A 15,984-nucleotide genomic window follows, 5' to 3' on the forward strand; every position below is an offset into this window, starting at 1 on the left:
CCCTGGTTCAGGTCCCTGCCAGAGACGCAAGGAGGGACACACAGGGCTTCCTCCTGGTCCTGCCAGAGCGCTGATACACGACCCTGAAGCAAGGCTCCTTGCCTCAGTTTCCCTTTGTGCAACATCTACCCATCCCCTCACCACTGGCCCCCCTCCAAGGCTTGCAGAAATCCGTTTATTTTCACTTTGCAAGTGACTTCAGTCTAAATTTCTCAAGGGGAGGAGATGCTGGGAGCCATTTGCAGTGACAAGAGTGTCCAGAGGCATCGGTGCAAGGGAGAGAAGGAGGCCAGGGCCTTGCTGCTCCCGGCACCCAGCGAAACCTGCCCCAGGAACAGGGGGGCTCAGCTGGGGGCACCGTGGCCGCCTCCGCCCCGCATGCAGCACGTTTGTTTGTAGCTCTGCAGCTGGACTTTGCTTTGCCCCTGTAAAACACCGATTCCAGCTATAAACTTTATTTACAGTACATTACACAGGATTTAGTGGGACCCATAAAGACCGCAGAACAGATCTAACCGTGCCGTTGCTTCCCAGCAGCTACCGCACGCCGGCTCCCCCCGCTCCCACCCACCCGTGCCCAGAGCAAAAGCACCGTGGGGACGAGGCACGAGGTCCCCTCGCTGTCCCAGCCAGCTCGCCGTGAGCCTACGGATCATCATGCACAGGCTGCAGCGAAGACTGGGGACGCCCACAGTACTGTCATTGCTGTTTTTGCCTGCAACGAAGCCCATCCAAGCCAGGGCTGGTGCCACCGTCCCCGTGCCGTGGCGCGGCGGACGCAGTGGGTCTGTCCCCTGCTCCCCTCGTGGCTGGAGGACGTGACGTTGCGGTCCCTTAATGGGCAGCAGCCCCGGCGCTTTAATAACAGCTCCCAGAAACAATTGTACATTTACAACCGAGCGAGCGAGCTTGGCACGCTGAGCCCGTTCCCCTTCCAAGGCTTAATTTGATTTTGACATATTGGCTTGAGATTAAAGGGCTCCCATAAAAAAAAAAGAAAAAAAGAAAAAAAGAAAAAAAAAGAAAAAAACACCAAAAAACCCAAACACACGCACGCATCCAGCCCCCCCACCGCCCCCTTTTCAGGGCTCAAGCAAAAGTGCTAACATTGTAATATTTTAAGTAGAGAAAATCCAAGTGTGCTTTACCCCCCGCTGGCTCTTATGCTGGGCTTATAAAAATTAAGTGGAAACCTACACAGCTGTAGGCTATAAATCCTTTGTCGCTAACGCAGCCAGGCCTGGTACCTGCCTTCAAAAAGAAAAAGAGAAACGCAAAGCCCCCAAAGCGAGGGGCAGAGAGGGATGTGCAGGGTGGGGAGCGGCCACCAGGGCATTGGGGATGTCCCCATGGGGGGACCCATGGCCACGGATGACAGGGACAGGGGACAGCACCCGCGGGGCTGCGGGGAGGAGAGGACACGGGGAAGGTGCTGGAGCACTGGGGAGAGCCCGGCGAAGCAGTAAGAGCCGTCTCGGCTGAAGATCAATTAGCATCAATTACTGACTTCATTTAATTGTCGTAGAAGATGAATTTGTCATTTTTAGTCTGGAATTAATGGGAGACCTTCAACTTTCCCTTGGCAGCCCCAGCGGGTCACTGCGTATTTTTCCTCCTTTTGCAGGGAGAGCAGTGTGGCAGTGGGCAGGGACGTCTGTCTGTCTGTCTGTCCGTCCATCCCGCAGCAGGCTCTGTTTTCTCTCTCTCTCTCTTTTTTTTTTTTTCCCTTCACACCTTCCACTTTTTCTCCCCTTTCCTGTTTTCAGCCAGAAATTAATTTTGCAGCCGAGGGCCGCGAAGTGTTTACATTTTCCCCGGCAAACAGGCGACAGTAAACAATGAACGCTCGCAGATGAAATTGAATTTATAACTGCATTATGGGGCCAGATAACGCCCTAAAATAATACAACGATAAGGAAATTCGATTTGATTGCCACCGCGAATCAGCTTGTGCCCATCTGCAGCCAGGGCCTCCCGTAATAATTTTAAATTGGGTTTGTAAACCTTATTTGTCCTTAAATATTTCTGTCATTTTTCATTGCCGGGGACAGATCCTTGGGCGCGAGGCAGGCGGAGGTGCAGGCGCGGAGCCCGGCGAGCCGAGCGGGCGCTGGGGCCGGCGGTGACAGCCGCTCGTCCTATCCATCACCGCGTCGACAGGCAGGGAGGAATCTCGGGCAGAAATTGAGTTTGCCTCACAGGGGACAATTGAACAAATTAATAGACCATTAGCCAAGCGGTGACCTGAGAAACGAGGGTGCTCGGGCTCCCTCCAGGTTTGGGGGGGCCGGGGAGGAGGGAGGCGCTGGGAATCCCGCGGTCCCGGTGGGTCGTCCCCGTCCCGGGCTGGGAGATGCGGCAGGCAGGTGTTTGGTGCTCGGTGTCCATCACCTGCAGGGCATGGGGCCACCCAAAAAAAGCTGCGACGACTTCATGTGCAGCAGTGGGGACGGGATGGGAGGACTGGGAGAGCGACCCGATGGCAAAGGGGATGGCAAAGATGATCCGTGCTAATAATTCAGACAGAGGTAGAAGGAAAGGTAGGGAGAGGAGGAATAAAAACCCAATTCTCTCTGATTTCTGAGAGTATGGGCAGGACGGTCCCAGGCTCCCAGGGCACAGGGCAGTCCCGGTGTGAGAGGATCCTTCACACAACGAAGGATGCTCAGCTGGGGGAGGTCTGGGCAGCCCCTGCATGGGGGCGATCCCAGGGCAGACGCGGTCCCCCTGCCTCCAAAAAGCAGACAGGTGCCCCCCAGCACCCCCCTCTGCGACCTCCCCCGAGCCTGCCTGTATCATCACCATTCATTACCCAAATGATTATATTTATTAAGTCCCCTGCCAAGGCATTACAGAGCGGTCTGTAACAGAGATTAAAAGCAGAAGAAAACACCAACGTAATCCTTTTTGAAGCAAACAAACCCATAAACAGCCTCAGCACTGGCTACCAGAAACACGCAGGCTGTGGAAATGACCCCAAATTTGTCACGGCCCCAACCCAAAGGTACTTATTCCTACAAATGCCCCGCTCCTGCAGATGGATACCTCGGTGGCATTTGGCAGCAATGGGATGAAGCCAGGGGCTGAGCACCCCAAGCACCGAGGCCGCTGTTTCCCAAGGGATTATTTTAAGCCCGTGGAGCGAAGCGCTTTACGAGGAGGCACTGGGTTTCCTTTGTCTCCACTAGAGATAATCAGGTGCAGATAGGTTGGATATTCTGTAAAAACACACGCTCGCTTCCACTCACCGGTTACCTTTTTTTTTTTTCTTTTTTTTTTTTTTCCTGAGAGCCGTAAGGGTTTCAATTACCGGATTCTGGGATTTAGTGCCCAGGGCTTTTTGGTGTGCGTTAGATTTATTAGAAGGTTTAGTATCAGTGGAGGATTCACGCATTTACTCCCAGGAGCCCAGCTTCCGTTCACAGACCCTAAATCAAGAGCCGAGATGGGCTATTGTCACTTAGGACATTAGCATGGTTAACGCACGCGGGGATGATTAATAGCAATATGCATGCAGCCTCCCCTCCTCCCCAAACGCCGTCCCTGCCCCGCAATCCTGCTCCCTGCTGCCGCCCTGAGTCTCAGCACCAGCCCCAGTGCTGGCGGGGTTCCTGCTGTAAGCAGCATTTTATTAATATTATTATTCTGTTTTAAGATGAAGGGTTTCAGGCGCTCGGGGGGCGGCGGGTTTTCTCCCAAGACAGGGTTCCCCCCCCCCTCCCGGCCACCAGCTGGAAGAAGGGCAGAACCTCTCAGGGCAGCGGACGCAAGTTGGCAAAACCTGCGAGAAAAAAATTATTATCCTAGGAGAAAACCCAACCTTCCCCAGCAGGAGCCGCCCACCCCGGCAGCCCCTTGCTGCCTCCTTCTTCCCAAAGGAAAGCAGAGGTCAGATCTGGAGGAAACCCATCACACGAGCAGCTCCTCGGGGATGCCGCAGCCTCCGCACCGCGGGTGCCAGAGAGCCCAGGCTGGAGGCAAACTGTTCCAGTAGAGACACGACCACGCTCCTAACAAGCAAGATCCTGATGGCTTTTGTCCTTTTTCCAATACCGTGTTACTTACATTCCTTCTTTTTTAATTAAAACAGCCCCAGCTGATTTTACAAGCTTGCCGCTGCTTCTCTCCCAGTCTCTGTGTCTCTCATATGCTTGAGTGCTAGTATTAATTATTAGAGCCAATTTACTGTTTATACTCTGATGTTTTAACTAATTACCACTAATGGCAGACACCAGTGGGCAATCAACTTCATTTAGTTCCCAGTGCAAACCACTCATTACCATCAGAGAGAGGGAAGGAGAGCGCGCGGGAGGGATAAATAAAGGCAGAGGGAGATGGGCAGGTGCCTGGGCCATGAGGTGCTGGGGATGTTTGCGCTGCTACCACCCCACCCAGCCCCTTCAGCAGCACTTGGGGGCAGGATTTAGGGCTCCAGCATGTGTGGTTAGGCAGGAGGGGAAAAAAAAAACGTGCACAACTGCTCTGCTGGGGTTGTTCAGACTGCTGGTGCTTCACACCACGCACTAAGCCTTTGACAGTTACAGGTGAGCAACACGGTTTTTGCCCTGCATGGCAAACGGATCCTTTTTCCTGCTGGATTTCAGCCCAGGACTCAGCCCTGGGGAAAGCACAGCCCGTGTTGGTGTCGTGGGCTTAGCGTGATGCAGGCAGGTTTCCTGAGACCCAGGCACCTGCAGTGTTAACCCCACCGTGAGAGGGGAAGGGGCAGTGGGCAAGGTGAAGCTGAGATGAGTTGGGGCTGGAAAGCTCCTGCTTGAAGTTGGTTTGGTTGTGGGGCTAATCCAGCCGTGTCCCTGTGCGGTGACAGAGCCTCCCTTAAGACAACCCCTCCCTCAGCCTAGCCCCTATCTCCCCTATCTCTCCCTCTGCAGACCCAGAGAACGAGGGTCAGATATTTGTCGCCCTGCACCCAGACGGGTACCCACAGCCAGCATGGGAGCCCCCAGCACATACAGCACGTCACCTCCAGGTGCTATGGCTGTGCGTGGGCTTTCTTCTCTGGTTTGCACCCAGAACCAGACAGACCGTGTCCAGCAAGGACAGGGTGAGACGGTTCCACTGGTGCTGGCCCTGCAGCTCCAGGAGAGATGTCTTTGGTAGGGGAAAATCCGGAGCTGAGCACTGAGTATCCCCAGCCACGGCTGAAAAAAGCCTCTGGAGAAAGTCAAATCTGGATCCGTTCCTCCTACAGAGAGCTGTTAACCCTGACATGGGGCAAATCCCCGTTCACCCACAGTGTTTGAGGTCCTGGGGTCTGGGGCAGCCCTCAAGCAGGAAGCTCTGCAGATGGAGGGTCCTTCCCCAGGGACAGCCCCGGCTCTAATGACCTGCCAGCTCGTTACCAGCAGTGGGAGTCCTGCTCTCACAAAAGGGACTGCAGCGCTTTAGAAGTTTAATGCCACCGATGTGATTTTAGTGCAGAGATGCTGAAAAGAATCTGAAAAGAGCGGCATGAGCCCAGCCGCAGGGATGGGGCTGGGCACCACCTGCCCAATGGGACCACCAGTCTCTCCCTTCCTTTTCCCCTTTCATTCCCTGATCTGCTCTGTCATAACCGGGCAGGAGACCTGCTCTGTGATGGTGGGGACATGGCTGCCTGTCTTGTGGGTGTTGGGGGGCGGTTTATAACTATGCACACATCTGAAATGTAATTGCTGTCAGCTCTCTCCATTCTTGCAGCACGAGGCCTTTAATCTCTCCCACCAGACCCATCGGCCCTGATATTGCAGCTCCAGAAAGGCTGGTTTTATGTACTTTAACCCCGCGACCTTTACAAATCCCATCATTCCAATCAATACGTCTCATTAGCGTTAGGTAAATGTATGGGATGGATGGGGAGCTGTGCTGGGAGGAGCCCGTGGCGGGTGGGGTGGAAAGTGCTGCCGCTGCCCGCTCTTTGGGGACAGCCCAGCCCCGGTGCTGCTGGGGGCACCCTTCCCAAAAGCATCATTCCCCCAAGCACTCTTCCCTCCGGGCACGCGCCTTGGTCCGGCTAATGCAGAGCTGGACAGAGTCCCTGCCAAGCCAGCAGTGGAGTCGAGAGCCCAAGCTGTTAACTGGACCAAGCTGTTGAAGTCATTTTTCCTCTCTCCTTGGGAAGCAGACATATGTTTTACAGCTTTCCACCATGTCGACTAAATGGAAACATGCGGGGCCTGCGGCAGGTGATGGGGAAACAATGCGGGGTGTGCCGGGGGCTGCCTGCGGCTACCGCGGGTGGCAGGACAAAGCCAAGGAGCGGGGCGAAGAAACAAAATCACTGGCACTTCCCACGAAGTGAAAGGCTTAATCCATGCAGAAATGCCAGCTTACACCAGCTGAGGACCTCGCCGACCCACGAGTTCACGGGGCAGTGGTCAGCCAAAGACGCTTCAAAGGATGGGGCTGCCCTCGGGACAGCCATGCAACCCAGCTTTCAGCGGGGAGTGGGCTCACCCCTCGATCAGTGCCTCAGCCAGCAGGGCTGTAAATGCAATTACTGCCCATAAAACCACCCAGCCCTCCTCCGAATCCTGCTCAAACGCTTGACTCAGGCGACCCACTGGCAGCAGCAAGTGGGGCACCCAAGGCTGCTGCTGCTGCAGCACACTCTGGGCAGGGCAGGCTGGGGTGCAAGGGGAGGCGAGGGTCCCCTCCTGCCCTCCCCAGGCAGGGCCACCTTTCCAAGTGGCATCTGGAGCTGGGTTTGGTTTCCGAGCTCTGCTATCCCCATCTGCAGAGCCAGCTCGTTACTGCAACAGTGCTCGGCCCCGCTTCGGGCTCGCCCCAGGAGCGCACACAGCTGAAGCAGGCAGATTAATGCCGAGCACAAAATGAGTTCGCATGCACAGATCTATTCCTGGTAGAGCCTAAAAAGCAAGGGCTAAAAATATATGGGCATGCTCTGCTTTTTCACATTAGTGTTGTTTAATGAAGATGTTTCCGAGAGGTTTAAACTCAAACAGAGCTGGGCCAGATGCACCTCTCCTGGGAGCAGGGGGCAGCCGAATTTGTCTCCTTGCCGGAGGGGATGCACAGAGCTGGGTACATGACAACCCCATGCACGTGGGGCAGTTTGGGCACCCGGTCCATGTGCTCCCTGCTCCCCTAGCACCGATGCCTGCTTCCTCCGCCCCCCCTGCCCTGTTTGTCAAGGCACTTCAGCCAGGTCTCAGGCTTGTTGACAAGCACTAAACTCCTCAGCGGCAAGAAAACCATTTAAGCACTAAGCCCCCCTTGGCTTTAGCGAGATGGCTGCGCGGCGCGGGATCTTAGCACAGCACCTAGCAGGAGGCAGAGGGAAGGAAACATTAATAAATCCTGCAGCGGGCCAATTTCACTCGACCTGACACGCTGCTCCTCCTGGAATTAACTGGGCAAGCCCCGAGGCACCTCTCCGGAGCGGCACCCCAGCCGCCCGCTCCCCAACACCAAGCTGGGAGCATCCATGAAACCTGCATCCAGAAGGATTGGAAAAACCAGTCCATACGTTCAGAGCCACCCTCTCCAGCAGAACAAGAGCAGGGCTGGATGAAGCTGTGCGAGTCCCCACTGCTGACTTTATCCCTGCCCAGCACGGCACGCCAGAGCCCCACGTAGGCAGCAGGACTGGGGGCAAGGGGCAGCATCCTCCCCACCCAGGGCAGCGAAGGGGGAGAGCCCCTGGGGAGCAGGCAGGGAGTTATCGCATCACCCAGCCGTGCCCCTGGGGGTGTCACGGGAGGACAGAGCAGTGGCCTTGCTGCAGGACCGGGTTTAACCTTCTGGGGCTTGTCGGCTGGAAGGAAGCTCCGTGGAAGAGAGATTGCAGATAGACGGGGAGATTGGTGGGTCTGGAGATGCAGGGGATTGCAGCGGTGTTAGATTTTATCTGTGGCTCTTCACGGCCAGATGACCTTGGGATCCCAATCAACAGTTGTTAATAAAACATAGGGGAAAAGTGTGAGGGGTTAGATGCAGAGCACGGCTCTGAGGGAATGGCATTGCAGCTGAGGGCACCGGAGGCTGCTGCTGCCTGCTGTAACACCACTCACAGCACCCGGGGCTGGGAAGGGACAGGGGAGCTGGTTATGGTCATCACTGGAGAGAGCAAGGGGGTGCTGGAAGAGCTGGGAGCCCACCGCAGAGCCACCACCGCCTCCCTGCTGCGCCCCTGTCTCCTCCTCCTCATCCCTGGCTGTGCCAAGATCCGGCCTCGCTCAGCCCACATTTCAGTCCCAGCCATTACAATGACAACGGCGATAAGAGATTCTTATCACAGTGCTCAACATCGATTTGAAGCTGAGCCCCTTTCCCGCTCTCCTCCTCCTCCTCGCGGCTGCGGGCATGCTCGGCAGCTGTTTGAGAGCCAAGCTAAGGGCAGGAGGTTCAGATCTGTCCGGGGCTGGAGAGGTACAAAAAAATGGAGATGTAAAAAAAACTGGAGAGGTACAGAAAGTGCTCACAAGTTTCACTGACGTTAGGGCTGTAGCTAACAGAGATGACCGGTCTCTCACGCTCCCCTTGCAGCCACCACCTCCAGCATTTACAAAAACTCAGTTTATCTCATTGCTGGCCCCTATACATGGCCAGGTACCTGGAGCTGGCCTCTGAAACCCACACCAGCCCAGACTCCCACCTTCCAGCTTCCCTTTTCTCTGCTCTGGGATGGCCAGTGGGGTGCTATGTGCCCAGCAGGGAACACTGCCCGCACCAGGGCTGCCCTGGGCACTGAGCACATCCACTCTGGGTGAATGCACCAGTGCACGTGCAAAGGCAGAGCAGGACCTCAGGTGGGGAAACCGAGGCACAGGCAGGCTGCAGGCTCACACAGCAGCACTGCCAAGAGGACCAAGGTGTCCTGATCTGGCTCTGCTTGAGCAAACCTGGCCCCTTTATCGAAACCAGTGAAGCCCCAGCGTCTCTGCTGAAAATCCTCCCAGCGCAGCCTCTGGGAACAGCAGACCCAGGAGGTGGTGGCAGGGGAAACACCCGAACAATCGGAGCCTGTGCGGGGATGAAGAAAGGGCGCTCTTGTTGGGGTGAGCCCAGCGTCGCCGGGTGGCACCCCAGGTACCCCAGCTGTGCCAGCACTGCAGCACAACAGAGGCAGAGCTGTTCGGGGCCCAGCCCCGGCACAGGGTGTCACCGCCTGCGTTTGTGAGCGGGGACGTTGTCTCTTTGTCTGCGCTGGTTTCTGCTCTGCTGACCCGCTTTGCTCCCCCTGTCGCGCCATCCATCAGCTCTGGCAGCCCCGTCAATTCCAGGCCCCCGCGATGCCATTCCCCGGGGTGTGTGTGGGGGGATAAAGCACGATTTTTTTAGGGCGAGGAGCAGCACTTTCCCTCCTGGCAAGTTGCTGGGCTCCCTCCTTCCCTCCTCAGAGCCGTGCTAGGCTCTGCTTTGCCCCAACCTCAGGCCACCGGGCTTTTCCTCCAGCCCACCTCCATCTCCCCAGCGGCAGAGCTGTGCTCCCGGCTGTCCGCGCCGAGGAGGGTCCCTGCAGCATCCCCGGCCAGATGTGCTCTGCCGGCCTGCCCCGAGGCCCCTGCTATTACCGGCAGCAGGCAGGCGGTGGCAGCCTGCCCCGCAGGCAGCGGGCAGGGCCGGGGGTGCTGCCAGGCTGGCAGGTGCTGCGGGGCACCCAAGGGACCTCAGGCCGCCTTCCCCGCAGCCCTTCCCGCTGCTTCTGGGGGCAGGTGGGCGCTGTGGGCACCGGTGACGCCGGTGGCTCACCCCCAGCCACGCGCACGGCTGGGTCTCCCCAGGCTTGCTGACATAGCTGGGCGATAGGGAAAAGTGGGATTTGGGGACAGCCTTCATCCCCTGCTCCCCGTCACGGCCATGCTGCGCCCCACAGGGCTGGATGTCCCCCCTGCTGCCCCCCAGCATTGCAGACCTGGCACAAGGAGCCCAGAAGTGATGGGGCTTTGTCCCCTACTCCCACCTCAGCAGCAGAAACATCTGCCTCCCCTCCTCAATCCATGCGCAGCTTTTAATAGTCCTGAAAATTCGCAAGAAAACAGGGGCATTAAATGTTAATTATATCTATTTGGATTCAAAAAATTTTATTACTCGAGTTAACGATAGCTGGAGTCATAAAGAAAAGCGCAGAGCGATGGACGCTGCCTCTCCACGGGGCTGAGCACCCGCGGCCACCCCGTGCCATCGGCCACGCGAGGACCAGTGGTGACAAATGGCTCTGGGACGTGGAGGGGCCGGATCCTGCCCTGGGACCGGTGCTGGGGGCAGGGACCGTGCTGGCGGGGTGGCCACGCTGGCTCTCGGGGCGCGTGGTCGGTCCTCGTGTAGGCGCTGCGCTGGCGGGACTCGGCCTGCCCCAGCCCGCGGGCTTCTAATTTACTGCTTTCCTTTTACCGTAAAACTGAAAGGGGAAGGTGCACCCTTTAATCACTGCCTCCGGGGCCCCGCCTGAAACCACACAGCGACCGAGCGAAGGCTAGGAGTTAATGCTCCTTCCGACACCTTTTTATGATTCATGGGCCTGACCTTGAGCCATAAACCGCTCAACCTCCCCGACACACTGGCAGTATTTACAGCCTGCAGGGGCCGGTACGCGCAGGCACGGACACAGACGTGGGACAGGCTCAGGTACGTGGCCGGGGATGCCACAGGTACCCGGCCCCGCCAGGGACACCCTGCGATAGGGATGGCCGTGCAGGTGGGAGGCCACGGAGGGATGCTAACGCAGCAGGCGGAGATGGAGACATGCATTTTGTACCTATGCACACGTTGCACTTAGGAAGATGTTTATGCATGGACAAACATGCACGGATAAACACACCGAGATGCCCTCCCAGGGGAGCACACGAAGCAAGCACGTTTGTGGGGGCACGACTGCATGCAGAGAGGTGCACAGCCATGTGTCTGATGGCCCCCGAGCACCGGACCAAGGCAGGGGGCTTTTGGCACCAGACCAAGGCAGGGGGCTTTTTGTTTTCTGCAGCAGGACAAGGGGACGAGCGATGCAGCCCACGGGGAAGGGACCAGGTGGAGCAGGGGGCTGCTGACACCCAAAGCACCTCGGTGGCACTGCAGAGGCGTGAGCAGGGCTGGGCGTCCCACCTGGGCATCCCAGGCAGCCCCAGGTCACGCTGCACCAGTGAGACCAGTGAAAAGCCTCCACTGGTTCGAACTGGAGCAGGTTGAGGTCTAATGGTTAAAGCAAAGGGTTGAGAGGCTCTGCGTGCAGCCACTTGGGGTCGGCTCGGACCAGCCCGCTCCTTGCTTTCTGCCTCAGTTTCCCCACTGCCGCAGTGGGAGAGCTAATCCTGACCCATCCTGTTTGCACGGAGTCGGGAGGCCGAGCTCGTTAATGTTTGCAAAGTGGGTTTGGCTCCAGTGATAGAGCTAGCCAGAAATGTGAAGGTCATTATTATTAGCAGGATTAACGCGATTTAACCCAGCAGTGAGGGGGTACAGGTGAGCGCAGCAGCTGTGCTGTGCTCAGCAACAAATTGCACGCACACGCAACCTCAAAATAATGACAAGTACAATAAAAACAGTGAGAGATAATGACGAATAGTATGATCATATATCACTTTAGAAACTTTAGGGAGGACTAGAAGGTCACCATGCTGCCCTCTAATCCTTCCACCCCCAAAATACCCCCAAAATACACTCCCTAAAGGCGGCAGGAACTGAGCTTTGCTGTTCCTGGGAACATCCAAATCCCATACGGGCTTGTCAGTGCCCGCTCTGCACATGCACAAATCTCCCGGTACAGGCCCATGTGCATCACTTGCCACCACGGAGGTGCTGCCACACAGCCTCTGGGCAGATCCTCGCCAGGCAGCCTCCCTCCTCCTCCTCCTCCTCCTCCTCTGCTCCGCATTGGGCAACTTTTCTGGGACAGGAATATCCCTCTTTTTCTGACTTTACTGCTTGCCTTATTTTTTTTTTCCTAGTTACAAAGTAAAAGAGGGAAAAAACACGCTTATCTCAGAAAGCAGAGTTCAGGAAAAAGCTACTGGTCTTTTGGACTCAGCAAGTCCCCATTGGTAGCCTCGCTTGTCACTGGGAATTTATCAGCCAAGCACAGATCTGGTATAATGCGCCATATAACTAGTGCATAAACAAACTTCAGCATGATAAATGCGCTGCTTTGAAGCCATAAAGTTATTAGCTGGTGGCTGTTAGCTACTGCTTAGCGTGGGGCACGCTCCTGCCGTTAACCCCTCGCCGCCCCCTCGGCGCCCATCGCCGTGGGGGGACCTCGGGAGCGGAGCCCGGGGCACGTCCCCGCGTGGGACGACGGCAGCTGAGCCCCGGGCTGCGCAGGGGGGACCCTGCAGGCACTGCTGGCTGCGCAGTGCTTATCAGTGCCCTTTGCACCCACCGCGAGGAAAGGGCTGGAGCCTGCAGGAGGGAGATGTTGGCCAGGAGCGGGGCTCTGAAGGATGACACCCCAGTGTTTGAGACCCGCGGCGGCTCCTCTCCTCCCCTCTGCCCCCCGGGAGGCAAGCACAGAGGGTGGTGTGCATCCCCATGGCACAGAGCCTCTGGGATATACTGGTTTCAGAGATGGGCTCAGGCAGGGCCAGAGGAAGGAGGTCATCCCTCCACTGCTCAGGACATTTTTTTAGATGAAGTGCTGAAGCAAAAGCCCTAATTTTTTATTTTTTTTTTTCCGGTAGCAGCGAAGCAGCGAGCGCTGGCAAGGTGTTTAGAGTTCCCTCTGCTGCCTGCAGCGCACAGCTGCCGCCTGCTCCCATCAGCGCAGCCTCACCGGAGGCTCCTGGGTGCTGGAGAAGCCCCACAGCCACCAGCAGCTCAGTGGCACGTGGCCAACCCCACAGCATCAGCAGAGCCAGCCACCAGCATGACACCTGGAAAGCATCCTCCACCCCGTGGGGCCAAGGGGATGCTCCCACCAAGGTCCCTGGTCACCTCCTGCCCCTGTCCCCCTGGCGTGCTGGGAGTGGTGGGAGGTCTCCAGTGCTCGCCGTGCAGCAGTGGGGGGGGATGCAGGGGGCCGGGGGCTGGCTCCCATCCCTCTCCCCAAACATTTGGCCCTGCGAGGAGGCAGGAGACGTCTCAGCAGGGCCAGCTGGGGGGCAGCGGGACTCGGAGCTGTCTCAGCGCCTGTTCCTCATTAGAAGCCCGGTGTTGAAGAAACTCATAATTAGAGCCCTGAGTATTAATTAATCTCCGTGACCCTCCTCTCATTCTCCTTCCCCTGCTCCCGCGGCTCAGGAGGTCAGCCTGGATTATTAACACGTGCAAGTGCAGGATGGCGAGCACGCCGCGCGGGTCGGCAGCGATGTAGGGCCCGGACCCCGGGGCCCGTCCCCGTGTTCAGAGCAGCCACGGGCACCTCATCCCTCCCCGTTCGGTGCTGGCAGCAGCACAGCATCCCTCCCCTGCTCCTCTCCTCCGCCGCCAGGCTCGGCTGGGGACACAATCAGCACCCTGGGGACAGTGCCAGAGTGGGCGCAGAAATGTCCCACAGTGAGCAGAGCTGGTGGGAATTGGAAAAGCATCCCATCTGTCTCGGGTCTTTAAGACCATCAGCACTAAGGAGGCAGCCCTGGGACACGGAGACCCTTTTGGCACCATGGTGGCGACGTCCCACAGCCCCTCTCCTCCCCTGCTTGCCCGCTCAGGCTCAGCCACCTGGGGCAAGGACACAGCTCCCGGCAGCCCCACACTCCCTGCGAGGCACAGCCCAAGGACCGATGGGCTCCGGAGAGCTGCCACGGAGCACCAAAACAAGATACAAAATAAATCCAAACTTTTCTGACACCCTGGTAACCACCAACTGCTTCCCTGATCTGATTTTTCCCCTTTTCTGCTGGAGCAATAAAAAGGGGAAAATCAACATCCAAATGATCTTGTTTATGGCGACTAAATAAGCTGCATGTGCTTAATCCGTTAGAGTTTAATGAATTTACGACTTGCTTTGGAATTTGACAAGGGCTGTAAAAGAGTAATTAACATTTATCAGTGTGTTTTTTACACACACCCCGCCCTCCTCCCGTCTCCCTTCCTCCTCCCGCTGCCTGTCGCCGAGCAGCACTGGGTATCGGGGGGAATATAAAAACGATCAATTAATTCTTAATAATCTCGGGGAAAGATTGTAGAGTCGCAGTATGAACTCAGGGAGTGTCAATAAACGTGCCAAAGGTTGGCCCCCTCCCCGGTGCTGCGGAGGAATGCGGGCGGCCGGGGAGGGGACGGGGCTGTGGGGACGGGTGGTGCTTGGTGGAGGGGCCCTGCACCCCCTTTCCTTCTCCTCAGGCCCTGCTGGCATCCAGAGCGACCCTTGGTCACCTCGCCCGGGTGGCCAGGCTGCCCCTGGGGCAGGAGGAGAGCAAGAGAGGGGCTGGTGGCATAGGGGGGGTCTCAGTGATGATCCCCATCTGACGCAGCAGTGGTGGCGATTCGGAAACGCAATCCCATTACAGCTCCGTCCTGCTAAACCTGAGCCTGAAGGACCCCAAATCCTCACCACAACCCCAATGCGGTCACACTGACCATGCACGTAGATGGGCAGCGCAGCCATGGGTGCAGGCGTCTGCACCACCCTGCTGTCACTTGGCACGGGATGTCAGCACAGACATGAGCTGGAGCTTCCCGAGCCCCCAAATTGCCACCCGATGTTCTTACCCCTCCTCGGCACCGAGCCGTGGGGCTGCGGAGTGGGGCATGCGTGTGCCCGGTGTGTGAGGGTGCGGGGAGCCTGCCCGTCTGGGCATCCTCACAGAAACGGTGGGGTCAGGGCTCCCAGGGGCAGCAGGCTCCCTGGAGGAGGCGGGGAAGCATCTGGCTGTGGGGCAGAGGGTCCCGGAGACCCACAAACAAAAGCTCAGGATGATAAATCCACCGAGGCTTGAGACTGTCCGGGCATCGGCTCTGGACAGAAACAAATTCTCCCTGTCGAACGTAATGGCCCCAAAATAAGCAATGAGGCGGGGAAGGAGAGGGCTGGACCCAGGGGGTCTGGAAAATCTCCTCCCAGCCCCATGGCGAGGATGTGGGAGGAGACGAGCACTGGGCACGCACCCGTGGGGCAGACGGGAGCCCTGGGATTTCTCACCAGGTTGCTCAACCCAGACGTAGCTGGATGAGTGCAGGAAAGAGACGTGGAAAGTAACGGGATGGGCTCGCCTTCATTCCACGTGAACCCTCTCATCCCCTGCAGGGGCTACAGGGTGAGGGCAGGGAGCAGAGCTGGGGGGGCACAAGGCTGATCCGGCCCCACGTGCAGGATGAGGAGGTGACGGAGAGGCTGCAGCAGGGCCAAACACCCAGAGAGCATCAACCCCGCAGCGAGGGTCCCCAGCCTCAGGCATGCTTGTGGGGACTGCGCAGAGGGATTTGAGGCCACCGGGGCCGGGGTCCCGTGGCTGTGGGATTTGTCACGGTGTCTCCAGAGCTGGCCGGGAGTGGCTCGGGGCAGGCATCCCATCCAGGCAGATGGAGGGGGGAGCCGGGAGGCGGCACCCCACGGGGAATTAGGGGGTGCAACAGCCGGCAAGGCTGGGCACTGGGGGGGTCTGCACCCTCGGGACAGGGGCTGGGGATGGGGGTGGCCGGGCCACGCAATTCCCTGGCTGTGGGAGCACTGGGGGCACGCATGGCACAGGGGGCACAAGGGGGTGGCAGGAGATGCCAAGGCCCCCTAAGTGTGCTGCCCAGGGTCTGACACCCGCAAGCAGTGGCGCTAAAGATGATTTTAGGTCATGATTATAAGAAATCTATTGATCTCTTGGACTCTGTAATGACAGACCAACCATTTTAATAAAACACCTATTAGTCATGCATTAACCCACCTCGGCTATTCAGACATTCAGTACCGAATTGACGAGGGCAGCGGGATTTCTGAGTCTTTTTGGGGAGGGAAGGGGGGAAAATGTTTCTTTAGGACACAACAACAACAAGAAGAAAATAATGCAAACTTACAGAGGGGGAGAGTTAAAATCATACGATGAGTGGCAGTTGCAGACGCCTGGGGCCCTCTTTGGTTGTCGCTTCTATCTGGCA

General features: G+C 57.6%; 1 protein-coding gene across 7 annotated transcripts in view; it reads right to left on the reverse strand.

The window, feature by feature from the left end:
* The window catches only part of RNF220 (ring finger protein 220), a 196,305-nt gene that overhangs the window by 100,371 nt on the left and 79,950 nt on the right, over positions 1-15,984 (reverse strand). For 3 of the 7 annotated variants that reach the window (XM_080603398.1, XM_080603397.1, XM_080603401.1), the window contains one exon: positions 15,904-15,978. The exons of the other annotated variants lie outside the window; for them this stretch is intronic. In XM_080603398.1, the coding sequence (XP_080459524.1) occupies positions 15,904-15,978 (75 nt within the window). The remainder of the gene's footprint in view (positions 1-15,903; positions 15,979-15,984) is intronic. 7 annotated transcript variants of the gene reach the window in all.

The sequence above is a fragment of the Anser brachyrhynchus genome, assembly GCF_964034855.1.
Source record: "Anser brachyrhynchus genome assembly, chromosome: 8".
In the NCBI taxonomy this organism is placed as follows: Eukaryota; Metazoa; Chordata; class Aves; order Anseriformes; family Anatidae; genus Anser; species Anser brachyrhynchus.